This window comes from Hoplias malabaricus, chromosome 6, assembly GCF_029633855.1.
Source record: "Hoplias malabaricus isolate fHopMal1 chromosome 6, fHopMal1.hap1, whole genome shotgun sequence".
NCBI classification, from domain to species: domain Eukaryota; kingdom Metazoa; phylum Chordata; class Actinopteri; order Characiformes; family Erythrinidae; genus Hoplias; species Hoplias malabaricus.
In genome coordinates, this window is record NC_089805.1 from 6,289,944 (window position 1) to 6,306,971 (window position 17,028).

The following is a 17,028-nucleotide window of genomic DNA, read 5'->3' on the forward strand; positions in this document are numbered from 1 at the left end:
GAATGAATGAGATGTATACAGAGACATTCAGTGTAGTTTGAGGAGTCAGAAATGTTCATGGTGCTGCTGATAGGATCCAGATCCCAAAATGTTCAGTGCTTGAATATTGTCATTTGGTGAAATTAATACGACAGGTGACATTATCATGTTTCCATGCACCTAATAATATACTAACAGCAGAAAACCCGAATTAGGCAATAACTTGTTTAATGGATATAAACATCTCAGTAAGGAAGAAATTCGTTCTAATAAATGATGTGCCCCTGTAATATTGATGAAGAGGTTCCCAGTAAACTCATGCAAGGGTGCAGAACACGACTCTGTTTCAGTGTGGCTTACGTTTCTCTACAATGAACTTTCACTTCAAATGACTTTGTTTACATCTCAATGACTGAATTCTGCAGAATTTTAGAAGAATCTTAGCCCGCATGCCTCTTCAAATCAAATCGAATTAAATCAAATTAATATTTGATGTTTTTGCAAAGCAACCTTATAGAATTCCTACCAGAGTCTGCTTATGTTTAGCAGACATTAGAGATGTCTAAATCTGATCTAAAACCTAGATCTAAAATAATAAATAATACCTGAGCACCTTTCAGCAAATGCATACCTTGAGGTGTGCTACGATGTGAGTTTTATCTTTTGTGTGTTCATACATTGTAAAGAAAATAGTGTGGGTAGTGATGTCACCCACACAAAACAAAAAAGTTTGTGAGTGATGCACCACAATCAACAAACATGCACAGGTGGCATGCAAAAAGGAGATGTCGGTAAAAACAGTGCCAGTAAAACAAATAATGCTCAGAGTTAGTCACAGACAAGGAAGTGGAAAACACTGACCACAAACAAAGAGAGGGAGGTAGGAAAGGGGGGGGGTGACAGACAGATCACAAAGGGTCATATAAGAGAGCAAGAGAGAAAGAGAAAGTGAGAGATTTGGTGGCTACAAGCAGTCCGTTTCTTCAACCGAACACATTTTGACTTGCGGTGTACGCTTTTCAGAAAGGGTGCTGCTTAGCTTAGCTGTTCTACAGTATAAAAAAGCAGGAGGAGATCTGTGGAAGAAAGAGAGAAGGTGGTTTACAGGAGTGGGGTTGAGGAAAGGAACGAAAAACAGACCTTTTGATGGGGCACTTGTTTTTCGGACTGGATCAACGTCTTTTGAGGGAGGTTTCTGGGGTTTTGTAGCGGACTTAGGGGAAGGGGTTGCAGCAACTGCGGCAACAGGGCTCTTTGTTTCTGTAACGGCAGCTTCTTTGACAGGCTCTGTTTTGGTTGGCTGTGTTTTCACTGGTTCTGGGGCACTGGGTTTACTTGCAGCGATGGCCACTGGTTCCGGTTTGGCAATGGCCTGGGCATTCTGTGCTGCTTCCACAGTAGCAATGAGATCTTCGTCAGTTGTATCCAAGTATTTCTCTGGCTTTCCCTTGTCAGCATCTTTTGGCTTGGCTTCTGGTTCCATTGTAGGAATCGTCACCTGGTGCTGAGCTGGGTGAATGCTGACCTTTTCCTCTTCTTGCTCAACCTCCAGTTGGTCCCTGGCTTCATTCTGCTGGTGAGTGAGAGGCAACTCCTGGGTAACGGTGCTGGGAGAGAAAGGGGATCCCAGATCAGCCTTGCAGGAGTCAGGACTCTTGCTTCCTGGAGGGGTTTTATCAGAGCCATTCTCCCAAACTTCAAGTGCTGCTTGATGGCCAAGTTGCTGGGGCTCAGTGTAGTCAAACGACAACCCTCTCTTCTTGGCTTCCTCTGGAGTCAGTGGGGGTTGATATGATTTCTGTGGTGATAAGTCTGAGACAAAGGCGCTCTGAGTTAGAGGAATGGCCTCTGCTATTTTGTCCCCCTCCTCTTCATCTCCTTCTTCTACATTTTCTTCATCTTCCTCTTCTTCCTTTCCATGTTCCTTCTCTTCCTGATCTTCCTCGACAAATTCTTGCCCATAAGCACCTCTAAAAGCTCCTCCTTCGTCCTTCAAATGTTGGATCTCAACTTCCTCTTCCTCCTTCTCATCTTCAGAACCACTGGAATCATGTTCCTGGACCATTTTTCCTGAAGGACTCTTCTTGACCTGGCTGTCCAAGCCCTGAACCACTGACCCAAACCCGTCAACTTGGCCAACTGGTGATGGGGACATGGGGGACTGGCGTGGGCTAACAGACCTGGCCCTGTCTCCGTTCACAAGCTCCTGCTTCCCGTCTACAGATGCTGCACTGCTTCTGCCACTGTGTGGCGGAGAGAGCTCTCCTGGAGTTAACATGTCTGATAAGCAGGAGGCACAATGACAGGAACAGCCACAGACAATACTGCGGGATTAGCAACACTCAACCACTTTCTCTCCACAGTCAACATCACAAACAACAAAGGAACAACCAAGGTACAGAGGAACTGAAATCATATCAAGTAGATAAGGGGCCAAAGAAACAGAAACATGACAAAGGAAAACTGTATTTCCTGGTCAGCAAAAATGATTTAAAAACACAGTTCAACATTAATTTCATAGTCATCTTTAAAACACCACACTGAGCTGCGGGCACTTTTATAATAAGTCATTTTTGATTACTTAAAGTTCCAGTTGAAAAATTGCTGAAACAGCACCATCGCCATGGGCTGTCCCAGAGCTTAAGTCTTAATGATTAAAGTTGCTGAAGATAGAAAGTCAGCACCGAAAAATAAACAGTGAAGGCTAAAAATCTGGGCATGTTAAACTTCTTTTAAGTCACCAGCATGCCAGGATTTGATGTTAGGTCTTATCAGTACCAACATCTGGCCTGGTAGTTGCAGCATTTCCTACCTGAAACTAAAAAATGCAATTAGCACAGACTAAGGGAAGAAATGATTGCGTTTAATGGCTCATAAAAGTGCCTCACAACTCACTTTGTCACAAAATACAAATTTCAAACCAAAAAAAATAATCTGAAACATAACAAAAAAGATAAAAAATAAAAAAATAAAAAAAACCAAACGAAACAAAAACCAAAAAAACACAAACAATATATCCATTCAAAACACAATACCCACAATGACCCACAGGATTTCTGTCACTTGCATCAATGTGAAAAGCTTTGCGGGAACATGACATAAGATGGTAATGAATCAGTGCTGCACTGGTTGCCGCATTGTCCATTTGCAAATAGGTTATAGTGCAGAGGAGGCAGGTTTTGGATGGCTGGCAACCTGGCGCAGGACAGATCGTTTATCACTTGGCTCTGACATTAGAGCGCTCCAGAACATTGGCATTTTCTGTATGATTCTACAGTGTTTTTAATTCTCATAGCCACTTCAGTTGCATCCTAGCACTATAATCTGTATGATAAGACAATCTACTTGTACTCAGCATGTTACTGTAATGCATTTACCATATGCTTTCAACCCAATCAATAGATGTAATTTGATATAAACATTATATTGATTTCCATTGAATGATATTCCCTGTTTTTCAATGGCTGCCACTGATCGCAACTGTTGTGACGGAACAGCGAATGAATGCTAGAGGAACTGGGAAACACTTGAACGTGTCAGCTAATCAAAGTGTATTTGAAGTGAATAAATGGGTTGTAAGCCTTCACCTGCTCCTGCCGTCCCTGCTGAAGGCAGCCGTCAGATCAAATGTCACAGGAAGGTCACATGGAAAAGAGAAAGAAAACAGAGAATATTATCAAGCTTTTTTGTACGTTTGGTTAATTCAGTAGGAACACAGAATATAAAAACTTTATTAAAATTAATATTAAAAGAACCAGTTACCTAATCAGCCTATATAATTTACTGTACAGTTCAGGTTGAGTGGTATACAGCTCAATTTACAGTTACTGAACTGAAAATATGTATCACAGCAAAGAATTTGTAAAAGTTATCCAAGTTGTTTTTAAGCGTCTCTGTAATTCCCACAGTATAACACTCATGTTTTGCAGCAGGTGTTCAGTGTTGAGCATAAAAACAGCCAGAAAATATACTGACATTTGACAATGAAGTGGAGAAACGTAAGGTGAAATTACAAACAGGCAGATAATCAAATGTGGACAATGACAGATGTGTAGGTCCTTCCCAGTCTCTGTAATGGATATTTAACAGCACCCTATGTAGTCTGTGACAGGCTTTATCTGGTCTTAAAAACAACAAAAAGCAAGTCAACAAGGATATGTGAACACTGTCCTATTAAATCCAAACTGATTCGAGCTGACAGAACCTAACATAAATGAAACTGCTCATTCCATCTTATAATTTCTCCTCAATTCAACACAAATCCTTCAAGAAAATTTTGATTTGAATAACTCTGCAAATATACAAAACAAATGTAGAGATCTCATCAATGTTAAACATGTTAGAATTTCCGTTGCAACTTGTTGGTGGTAACTTTTTAAGAGGATAAAAGTGTGGGCCTTTAAGTTGGGTATCCTATGGCCATCAGCCTGGGGATATACTGAGTCAATTAAATGATGTAAGAAACATCCATTAGGTTCTTTCATTTGACGGATTTCTAACGAAAGTGTACTCAGGCATTAAAGCCATTAAGGTTCAGAGATTCTGCTAGCATCAGCAACATGGTCTTCTCCATGAAATATTCAAATGCTGGCTAATAGCACTCCAGTCTTACTCTGCTCACTACAAACATGATACAGTCATAGGAAGTGAGAGGCCTAATGGGTTTGTAGGACATTATAGTTTACAGACTTGATTATCCTCTTACTAACTTTAACAGGACTGAAGAGGTTGGGATAGAGATGAACATAAATTGAGCTCTTCTGCAATGACCCGATCTAGGCCCTGAACTTTGGAATGTAACTGCTATAACTTTTGCAGCACTGCGTTCATTCCATCTTCTCACTACTTTGAGGAGCTGTACCATGTCAGTTATGTGTAGCTCGGTCATGTCAATCCATGTGAACATGCTTGAGTATTAATCTTTCTCTGTAATAACCTGCCATGTCCAGGCTGATCATGACCTTCGTATAAACCCTAATGATTCATGTACTCATTCAAGTTAGGGCCATTAGGGTTCAGGACAGGGCACAGAAAAAGAGCCTTCGTCTGAAACATTGGCTTCACTGAATTCACTTAGGTGGACTGACCATGAAAACACTAAAAGGGTATTCTGGACACTAATAAACCTGCATTACATTCTAAGAGACTGAGAGAAAGGTAAGGTTGTTTTGCTTAATTGCTTGTCAAGGATCTATTACTGACCTTCGGGCCTGAAGAGCTGAGTGAAGAGTTAATGTACAGGTTAAAATAAAACGGTAGCATTTGTCTATATCAGCAATGGATGGGTTGTGCAGAATCAGAAGATGCACATCGCTTTGTCCTCAAGAGAAACTTCAGAAATACTGCGTCAAATCTTTTGAGCGGTTTAGTGCAGCAAAGATTAGTAACAATAAATAAGGGTACAGAAAATATGTTATTGCCAATATCTTAAGGCAACCAAAATCTTACACAGCTAAACAAAATATATATGCAAATTTATACAGTGTGTGTAGTCACTGGCATTGGCAAGACAACAAACAAGATGGCCGCTTAAGGTGTCCCAATAATTATAACAGTTACTCGTGTGGTGCTAGCATCTCCTAAAGCAGATGTGTGTGTCAGATCTAATAAAGTTTATATACACTGTCATTCTTTTACCAAATGTAGTTTACCCAGTGTCACACTCAAACAGTACATTTATCCAGGATTGGCAATGCAAAGTTCACCATATTATTTTTCACACATTAAATTTCTTTTAACATCTATACAACATTATTTGCAAATCATATTTGACACAGGAGTGCAATATTGTAGCTGCATTAGCGATGAGTTGAGAGGCATTAGTTAGAGGCAATCAAAACATGATGAAAATTTAGGCCCACTGCCTGTAAACACATGAAAATGACAAAAACAAACTGGTGAACAAATTTTGCAGTTGACCTAATTTTCATCAGCTTGTAGCTGTGATAATGAAGCAGGGATGGACAAAGGACACAAATCAGTCTTTCTGACATTCATTTCCTTTAACAGTGGATTATAACCAGTTTCTTTTAAACTCTTAATATGGTGGTTTGATTAAACCTGCTTTAAAAACATCTTAAATTCGTTTGTCCATCCGTAAGGCGGAAGAACCGGGGCAGAAACCTAAAATAAAAGCTGAAGCTGAAGGGTTAAGAAGGTGCCAGTGACAAAGCCAAGGAAAGGAGGCTGAGAAGGAGGTAAGCTCTTAAAGCTTGCGAAAGCAGTGACGCAGTTCACACTAGAAGGTCATACCAGACACAACATCCTCCTGAGGCGACACAGGCTTAGGCTCCGTACCCTCTGTCTTAGGCTCTTGAGAGGTCACTTCAGGTTTTGACCCCTCTGTCTTCTCTTTGAAGGAAAGGCCATTGTTTAATCAGCAAATGACAAAAAAATGCAAATATAGCAGCTGACACTTTCAAGATGAAAATTATTTGTTCTACTAGACAACAGAACATTAAACAAACAGTGAAAAATAAGCACTGTTCTGGAGCATTATAATGTTTGGTACTGATCTTACTAACTTCCCAAATGATCTTCATATATTTGCCCATCTAAATATTTCAAGAGAACTTTCTTATTTCAAACAATGGGGAATATCACTAGCAAAAACCATAGACACAATATCAGCAGTGTCAGAATTCAGTGAAAATAAAAAAGGAACTCTTGTTTTCACCTGTTCATAAGTGTTATTTCTGTAGCTTCCTTTTAGGTAAAAGGCTGAAAACAAAAACATCAGTCTAAACAAAACCTGACCTACTTGACTCACCCAAGGTTGTTCTCTTTTAGCCAAATCCTCTGCTAAATACTAGAATCCTGCTCGACTGATCCCAGATCAGCAGTAAAATTATTAAAACCTCTGACCCAGATGTTTTAGGTTACTGTAAACACATTAGTATAAGGGTAGTAACACTGCTGTTTTTATTAGGATTGGGTTTGTCATTGTTTATCTGTTGAGGTTGACCCCTTCAAGAACAGATACTGTTGATGTTTTTCACCACAGACATAGGCATAGACTACTTCTCCACTTCTATAGGCTGTAAACATGTACTTAACATCAACACTTCACTGGAAAATCCCATCAAGACAAATACTGTCAGTAACATTACACATATCCGAGGTAAAAAAATAGGAAAGGAGGAGTTCTTGTCAGTCTTAACTAGAGCCGTACAAATTAGACTTATGTCAGAATGTATCAGAAACACTAGCTGTCCCCTAGCTGCCTCTGGCCAATGCTGTGCGCTGCAGGAAGATTCAGTGCCCTTACTGATCTTTGCCCTGGCCCCATATGCACCAATGTCCGGTTTTCATACCTTGCTGGGGGCCGTCATTGATGGACATGTTGCCCACGGCAGACGCCACATTCTCCCCAGAGGAGTTCATCAGGTCCTGGTGGTCCATTTCAAGAAATTTTCAGTCTGGGGGAAACAGAAAAGACAAAATGTTAATGCCAGCATTTTATAAGTAGGCATCATTGTCACAGCTGGTGCCCAACGGTGGGTAATTGAAGCCCACGAAGTAGCTCCTCAGAATTTTATTTCAACTGTCTGGCTTTCCCAGAGCAGATGTGTTAGAACAAAAAACATTTTCAGGACTCCCCACCTCTGCAGCTGTCACTGAAAATGAAAGTCAACTTCTTGTGAAGCCAAGCCACCGTTCCATTAAATGCATTATTTACATCCAAACTGTCATATTATAACAACTACTGCCATTTTATTCAGTAAAAGCCAGAACAATTGTGTTTTATATATTTTTTAGAGGTTTTAGAGAAAAAACTAATTCTTAAATTATTCCTGGTGCATTTTATAAATGTTCATAGAGGCATGCAATAAATAATAACACAAAACCAATGTTTTATTCAGCCCTGTCCAGGCTGTGCTTCTGCAAAATGATTCTGGGTAAATTCAGGACTCACCAAGACCCTTATCGGGATGAACGTTTTACAGAAAATGGATGAAAGAATTATTTATATATTTACAGTTCATTCTATTTACTTACTACAGGATAAAACCTATACATTTGACATTGTTTTAAATTTTTTTTAAATTTAGGGACTTTTCTGAACAGTCCTTTACGCATTTTGAAAATTAATGTACATTATAAAGCCTCTCAGTTGCTGAATTAAAAATGCTGGAGCAAGCTGTGGAGAAGTAAACCATGCAGTGCTTTACCCCTTCAAGGCGGGAGTTCCACACCCACGCTCTATATCAAAGGAGGTGAAAATGCAGAGTCATTATATTCTTGCTAGTGCTTAATAGATGTTGAAAAAAAAACAGGCATAAAAAAATACAGGTGAGAGTTACTAATGAGGACAGAACGGAACAATTTTACAGGCAAAGCTATGTCTTATCCATTCCCGGGAACATTTTAAACATGGGCATAGCCAAACCAGTTTAAAACAATGTAAAAACCATAAAGTATTCCTCATCTGTTTATTAAAGAACTCATTGGAGACAGGTGTTAAACTGCAAATGCAAAGTTTCCTTAAAAAACATGGCATGGGACACTCTGAAGCAGCTGCACATGAGCTATACATGTTTTAAAAAAAGTCCTCAGGCATTGTAGTAGTGGAAATGCATTTCTGGAGTGAGAAAAACTCTCATAAACCTTGGGTGAGGTATTTGCATTCCGTACTTGACCTCACTATTGTTTATGTGGCTCAAGATAAACACATTTTTGTAAATTACCCAATATCTATTGTAATTTTTTTCCTAGAATATGTGTTACAGTAGAGTACTAGACAATATGGTCGCACGAAGAGAGCTCCAAATCCATGTGCTGATCCATTTTAGAACTACTCTGAGGGCTGATTTTAACGAGTTACAAGAGAAACAGAAAAACAGACAAAATGTAAAATTTATCACTGATTTTGTGTAAGAACTTTAATCACGAGCTTTGTGTAAATCAGTATGCAGTGGTGACACTCTCTTCCTCAAAATTACAAATACAAATTTCTGTATCTTTCCTGTATGCAAAAATGGGACGTGTCTTTCATTGCTCGAGCCGATTTAAAGTGACTGATTTCTTTTTCTTTTTAATTAGCATGAATACGTCTTCCTCTGTATTATGTGATAGGCACAAACTCGTCTAAGCAACGTCTTTAGCGAAGCTGTTAGGAGACTTCAGTAGACTGTGAATCAGAGAGGGTTTATATGCAATGACTTCTGATCGTTTACATGAGGATTTCCTGCTTTCTAGTTTAAAGGAAGCTGTAGCTCATCTTAAAATACACACTCCAACCAACACATCCTGTTCGTTTGGGGACGTGTTCCTGTTTAGTAGGCAATACTCACATACTGCAGGTATTTTGCTATGCTTATGTGTGTATGCGAGTGAGCTTGTTTATATGAGTGTGTGTGTGTGTGTAGGTGTGTGTCCTCCCCTCTGAACAGAGTGCTATGAACAGTCATTTAGTGGCTTCAGTGACAGGCTGCTGCCAGCCTTTGTTTCATCAGCACCACTCCTGACCTTCAGCTGCAGCAAGATTTTTATAAATTAATTAAAAACCTCTGCAGGGACATTCACACTCATATTACAAAAGATATACACACATCACATGTACAATTAAATAAAGAAGTTCCAGATCAAATAACATTTTTATTGATTTTGGAATTGATGGCCAATTGACAGAAGGCATTTAATTTTTTTTTTTTTTACTAAAACCTTTGCCTCTTGTGGTCACTACTAGAGGATACTGCAGCATTAGATACTGAACAGGACATGTTAAAAAACCTCACATCATGGGGTGGGTTTGCTGTTGCTATGCAACCATAGGCCTACCTCTATTGGATATCTGTGACCCTAATAAGTCAGTTTATCTTTTACAATGCTTCTGTCTGTCCCTCCAAATCTGTATGTTTGTGTGTGTGTGTGTGATAGAGAAAGAGAGAGAGAGAGAGAGAGAGAGAGAGAAAGTGCAAGAGCAAGAGAGAGAGAGAGAATATATGTATACCACTGTAAATGTGTATGTATACTGTGCATTTCAAAAATCATTTCAATGCTGATGGACAATGTATCATCCCTCTCAGTCTGAATTCTGATTGGCTCTGAAGTTCCAGACCACTGGGGTCCAGAATGGACATTGGGTCTCGGTAACAGCCCAAAAATAGAACTGAACCTAGCGGGCGGGGTCTTGTCGTGTCACTCTCATCATCCTTAAACTCAGCAGCTACTAACCTGCACTTTCAGCCATGTTAAAGTAAAACCTAGTGTGTTCATTACAGAGCATTTTACAGCAAATCAGAAAAGCCTATGCTTTCATTTACAATCTAATTAGAGGCCTGGGCATTATAGGATATTTGCCCTGTTTTTATACAGACAATGCATGTTTATTATGTTTACAATAAAATAATGGTGGTGGGTCTAGACTGCACCCAGGATCACTGGGCGCAATACGTTCATGCAGTCACTCACACATGTGGGAGATTTTAAATAGCCAGTCCATCTGACAGAGTGTGTTTTTGGATTGTGTGACAAAACCATAGCATCTAGAGGAAACCCATACAGACACAGGGAGAACACATCAAACTATTTTATACCCACAATACCAGGATCGTGTAGCTGAGTGACAAAGGACACTATATGCTGAGCCACAGTGCCACCCAGTTTGTACTTATGTTAGTTTAATTTATGTTAAATGTACAAGCACCCACAAATGTATAAATCAATGGGAACATAGTTTTATGGTATAAAAATGTCCAAAATGCTGTAATTACATTGCACGCATCTCACTCATGTTCATTGTAATATTTACATGGTTAATTTAGACAAATTTGCTCTAAGAACAACATTTTGTTTGTTTTTTTCCCCTATTTAAATTTTCCTGGATGTTCAATGTAACACTTTTGTATTATACAAAACATCTCAGCACAGTTCATTAAAAAATAAAAGTAATAAACATAATGCATCTTTCTAGTGAACCACTTCACATCAGCATCTTTCACCTAAGTGGAAATGTGAAGTGAAGGGTACTCTAACAGTAGTCGCAGGATTTTTCCGGCAGGCATATTACCCATGACCTCTCGGCACATAGCCATGTTTCCTGACCACCAGCTGACCAAGCTTAGCCCTGGAGTTGACTGAGAGTGAGTCTGGGACAGGAGAGGCATGTTGCCCAGTGCAGTCCCCTCACTGCATTCATTATTCAAATAGAGCTGTGACTATCAGACAACACCATTCGGTCATCCTTTTGAACACACGGCTCTGCGCTAGACCAGCCGCAGCCTCTATGGAGGCCCAGCAGGGACATGTTTATTTACAAAATATTCAGATGAGAGATACACAGCTGAGGCTCTTTAAACAGCACTTCTGTCCTCTGCAAACGACTCAGCTGAATTCAGAGGGGGAATATACTTATGCAGGGACATGGCCAGACTGAGCAAAGACTCGAGGCTCAGCTTGAAATGCTTATGAAAGAAGAATCACTACAGAGTACTAAACAAAACAATAATATACACAAGCTACAACTCCTCTAGACAAATTAATCATGAGGTTATGACTACAGCTCATTTTAATTTTTATTATTATTGTTATTATTATTATTATGTAAAGAAAACAACCCAGGTAAGAGGTTAAATATTATTTTTGCATAAGAAATGACTACATTCAAGAGCCACTGACATTTACAGCAAGGATTTGAGGCTAAAGCTAATAGATGAGAATGTGTTTGTGAAGAATCTCAACAAATAGGCTCTTTTGGCTTTTGTGGCAGTCCTCAGATCAGCCTTTTGTCTCTGGCCTCTGAGGCAGCTTGCTGGACTGACAACTGAGCCTTTTCATCAAGCTGAGTGTGCCAAAGGACTAGCCCTGCCCCAGTGCCATCGGCCACACCATGCGCTGAAGTCTGGTCACTGCAGGGTCTAGAGCTGCTGCTGGCAGTGTACGGCTCCTCCGGCTGTCTGCTGGACGGATGAGAGCCTCTCCTCTTTGTGTGGAGAGCTGAAATGAAATGGGCACTAAGAGGGGAGTGATGAGGGGGAAGAAGCACAGCGGACGGGTGGAGAAAGGGGAGTCAGAGAGCACAACTCTCAGCTATGATTGATCATCAGTCACGTGGGCTGGAGGGTGGGGGGCTGGGCAAAGATGGAACAGTGTGATCTGAGCAGACAACAGCAGCCTGCTCCTCCATTGTGCTCCTGATTTTTTTTTCTTATGAAGGATCCATAAAGAAAATGCTACTCAGAAATCATGTTGTAATATGATATGAGCAGGGAAACGAGGTTACATAAAAAGAAAGAAAGAAAGCACTATATAAATCTAATGTATTTAAGTACTCAACGATGTTTACAAAATCAAACACGCAAATCATATAGAGAACACAAACACAAACCACAGAAAGAACTGCAAAAACACATGGGAAGAGCAGACTGAACTAAGGATCGCGGTTACACCTAATATAAGAGAGTCCGATTAAGTCAGGGGTAAGTTAAAAGCAAGAGAAATAAGATATTCTAAATGTGAAAGTTGAGGAGAGAGAGATCCAGAAACAATTTTAGAAAGAGTGCAATAGTCTAAGGTGTGTTAGATGAGGGTAGAGCTAGTCAACCTGCTGTAGAGGACCCAAGAGGACAGGTGGGCTTGTAGTGGGGAAAGAGATCAGAGTGATAAGGAGAAAGGCTGTTGAGAGCCTTGAACACGAGCAGGAGAATTTTGAAGCAAATGTGATATTTTACAGGAAGCCAGTGGAGATTGCAGAGGATGGGTGTAATGTGAAGAGATGAGTGGATAAGTGAGGAGAGGGTTGGCAGAGTTCTGAACCATTTGTGGGTAAGTTTGTGAGGTAAGGAAGCTTACAACAGCAAGTAAAGAACTGCAGTAGTCCACACAACAAAAAACAAAAGCAACAAAATGTAGTGCAAATAGAAGAAAGACATTAAAAAAAGCATCAAAATGTTTGGAAGAATTGAGTACAGACTGATTACATGGATTAGTGTTACCTAGGTTTGCATATTTCAATCAGCTAATTACTGTCAAAGCAGCCATGATAAGGAGTAAAGTAAAGTAACTGAGGGTAGGTACAAGTCTCTCTTCTGTGATGGTGGTAGCAGAAACAACACCCAATTATTAACATTCTATGCAATACAAACGCCTGAATAATACACCATTTGATGGTTTCTTCTTTAGTTACTGGATGACCGCGAACCAATAACTGATGATAAATGTACAATTTTACCTTGATTACGATTAATGAATAATTATTATACTTTGGGATTTTTTTGGCCTCATTCACTGACAAAATTTGAGTTTATCTTCAGTGTTGTCTTCACAAAAGTAAAAAAAAATCCAAATCCATTAACAGAATTAAGAGAATTAACAAAAAAATTAAACATAAAATATTTATAATTGATATAGGGAAGATTACATCAATTAGAAGTTGTGAATGTCGATTAATTGCCCAGCCCTATATTTGGCCTAATACTTTGAGAATTTTAAATAACCACCTTGTGCCGTTCTCAATGTTCTGGGGGGCTTATGTCATCAATATTTCATCAGATAACACTGCAGCGGTAATGAATAAAAGAGAGAGAATTAGAGAGAGAGAGAGAGAGAGAGAGAGGTGTGGGGGAGAATGGGGTGATGTCTGTTGGAGTGTAGGACATTTATGTGCCTGACCCAGCTAGATACAAGAGCAGGAGGAGGAAGTTAAAGAGGAAAAATGATGAGGAGCGAGATGGATAGAAAGAGAGTGAAAACAAGAGTGAGCAAGAGAGGTAAAGAATGTGTGAGGGCTGAAAGAACGAGAGTGTGGGTGAGGAGAAGTGAACGAGAGGCAGGAACAAACAGACAAAGAAAACACTGAGGTAAAAGAATTCTGAGGACAAGAGAGAGAGGGAGAGTGAGATGTAGAGAGAGAGACAATGAAGAGAGAATGGTAGAGCGCAGCTAAAAGAGCCAAAACAGAGCAGATAGAAACAATACATTTGAAAGTGACAAAAAAAAGGAGGGAGGGATGAAGAAATTCCACAGACCACTGTGATAGAGGAATGTTCGCACACACACACACACACACACCCATGATGTAGCAAATTCCTAGAGGGTCCTTCTCTGTTTTTTGCTCAGTGCAGTCGTCTGGCCTACACCCAAGGTCACTCAGCTTTAGAGTGAACTCACTGCAGTGCTGCTCACACTACTGCCTCGTTTTGCTCATGTTTTTCTCCATGTATGTCCAGCCCTGAGAAGAGTCTTGTCTTATCTGACAACACTCCTTCTAGCAAAGAAAAAAGTCTCTTGAGACTAGAAACAATGAAACATGGTGTCAGTGTGCACTGTCCCCTCTGGGTTTTCTGACAATGCTCACTATAACCCCCCACAAGCTATGTGATAACAAATTTGTAGGTCACATTTTAATGAGCTGATAGCATCTGATGCTTGCATATTTAGATTTGACTGATACACATCATTCATATCTCTTGGTTATAACAAGTAGTTTGTATCCTTATACTGCAGCAAGCACTTCCTTTTAATTTATTTAAGATTTTTTATGTGTGATGGCATACAGCCACAAAACCCTTAGTGTGCTAATAATAATAACATGCTGAAGGTTTTTATAACCCTATCGCCCACACTTATCTTTGAGCATGGTGACCTTAATCTGCATGTATTAGCTCTACGTCCAATCCGAGTTCATCCTACAATAGCTAACCTCACTAATTAAAATGGGTGTCTACAAACATTTGTACATACTGTGTAGCTGTAGTTACTAATTACACGTGGTGTCTGGATACTTTTGGACAAGTGCTGTAGTAGCCACATCACTCACTGGGCCATTTTGGCAACGCTTGACTTATCAGGCCAATAAAGGATCTTCTTCCCAAACAGGAACCAATCCCACTGCAAAATTACATTCCCAATCCTTTAATTAACCATGGTTTGTAATGCCCCCAAGCTATTTAAAGTAGATCAGTGGCTACTGTGTGGTCAACTAACAGAGGGTAAAGCTTCATCTCACTCCTCCAGAGTCTGCTCTCTGTGACCAGTCGATCAGAAAAACGACCATCTGTCTCACCCTAACCATTTGTCGCTTGCCCCAACAACAGCCGTGCACTGTGTGGGTTTGTATGATGGGGCAGTTTCGATGACCTCCCTCCCACTCCACCTCTCATACACACTTACCCACCCATGCATGCCGCCCTTGGCACAGGTGGTTATGTCTGCATGCCTGAAGGACCAGGACGGCCCTGTGTTTGTACGCATACTGAAGGCAGGAATAAACTTAACACCTTTAAAGTGTTTTGTTCTAAGAACACTTTGCCAGCAAAACAGTGTGACATGACTTTCTATCATACACTAGAGTGAATAAGAAAATAAAACGTTCAAAACGGCCATTTTTAAAAGGAATATTTGTGTCCCAAACGTGTCATTGCTATTTTTCATAAAAATGACTAATAAAAAACAGAAATAATAGAGTCCAATATATTCCTGGAATCTGATATTATTACAAATGGATTTTTATGTAGCATCACTGTTATAAGCCCAGTATTTTTTTTTTTAAAGGTAAAAGAATGGAGAAGCGAGGTTGAAATGAGCAAATGCTCTCTGAGGCTCGCTCATATGACAATGTTGATTTAAGGCAGGAGCTGTTGAGGGACCAGAAATACTCCAGACCAGAAAAGCAGTGGACTCAGTGGAACAGACATGCTAAAGGTAGACATAATACGTGAAGATTGGAGCTACAGAGCAACCAAAGGAACTCACTCTCTCATCTGGGGCCGGTTTTAACCAAGCCTGAGGCTTTTATAACCAGAGACACTGACCAGTTTCCACAATGTCAGACAATAACTACAACTGAAGATCATCTGGCTTCAAACATCTCTCTCAAGAAAAATATGACATGATGAAACGAGACAGCAATATTATTTTATATCTGAGCATATCATATATATCGCTAGTACTTGAGCCACTAGTCACTAGGTACAAGGCTGGAACATACCCTGGACAGAGCATCAGACCATCACAGGTCATCACACCCTCAAGCAGCCAGTATACATTCATGTTTATAATAAAAATAAATAAATGTATATTGTGTATGGCGGCTATATATTTTTAACACCTATATGTTTTGACAGTTTCTCCTATGGAGTTGAATGGATGTTAGACCGAGACCTGTGTATTAAGCTGGTGGGGTCACAGAGTTCGAATCAAGAGCGCTATTAGCGGGTCATTGTTTCAGGATGGGCACACATGATGTCAGTCATTGTCACTGCTGGACATAAATCTCATTACTGCACCCTCACCTGCAGCCCACCACACAGACACACAAAAATGTCTTGCTTTTCCAGACGCACTAGACGTAAAAAGCTCTAGAGAACAACTGCTTCTGCCAAAGGGCACATCCAATACACAAGCTCAGATCTGTTTCAGATCATTAGCCTAGTTTAATCCACTCCACCACTCTATCATTCTATCACAACGAAGTTATCAGGCTATACAAGACACAACAGCTTTTAAGACAGTTTAGCAGTAGGGGAAGATCATGATGGGGCTGAGTATATTCCTTATCATAAAATATTAATCTCTGGGTAATATGAGAATTAAATAGATTTAAAAATTTAGCCATCTACTCTACCATAAATAAGATTGATTTGTCACTAATGGTGGGCGATATGGCCCTAAAATGATATCACGATATTTCAGGGTGTTTTGGCAATAACAAAAATATTTGCCATATGAAAAAACACTGAAAAATAATTGTATTAATTTCAAGAACAAAATAAATATTACATTAGTATTAATTATATTCAACTAATATATATAAGATTTTTTGGCTGGTAAGAATCAATACCAAAATTACCTGATTATGAAATTGTGTCCACTGCAACTATCTGTTAGCTTTATATTATATCAATTTTTAATGTATATATTAGCTTCATAGCTCCAGTGCAAAACTCAAGATGCTAACTTCAGACACAAAACATATTTTTTCAAATAAAATATGATGTGGTTGGGGGTGGGGGGCAATTATGCCTTAATAAGGGACTGAACTACACCAAGCATGTTCTACTAAGTATATTCCAGTGCAATGTTGTGTCCACATGACTACACCCACCGCCC

General features: G+C 39.7%; 1 protein-coding gene across 13 annotated transcripts in view; it reads right to left on the reverse strand.

The window, feature by feature from the left end:
- maptb (microtubule-associated protein tau b) overlaps positions 1-17,028 on the reverse strand; it is a 40,303-nt gene that overhangs the window by 15,563 nt on the left and 7,712 nt on the right. For 10 of the 13 annotated variants that reach the window (XM_066675246.1, XM_066675256.1, XM_066675248.1 and 7 more), the window contains exons 2-5: positions 7,293-7,397; positions 6,232-6,330; positions 3,567-3,584; positions 1,120-2,259 (exon numbers count right to left, since the gene is read on the reverse strand). In XM_066675246.1, the coding sequence (XP_066531343.1) occupies positions 1,120-2,259; positions 3,567-3,584; positions 6,232-6,330; positions 7,293-7,380 (1,345 nt within the window). In that variant the 5' untranslated portion in view covers positions 7,381-7,397. The remainder of the gene's footprint in view (positions 1-1,119; positions 2,260-3,566; positions 3,585-6,231; positions 6,331-7,292; positions 7,398-17,028) is intronic. The other 3 variants (XM_066675255.1, XM_066675254.1, XM_066675253.1) reach the window with 2 other exon arrangements.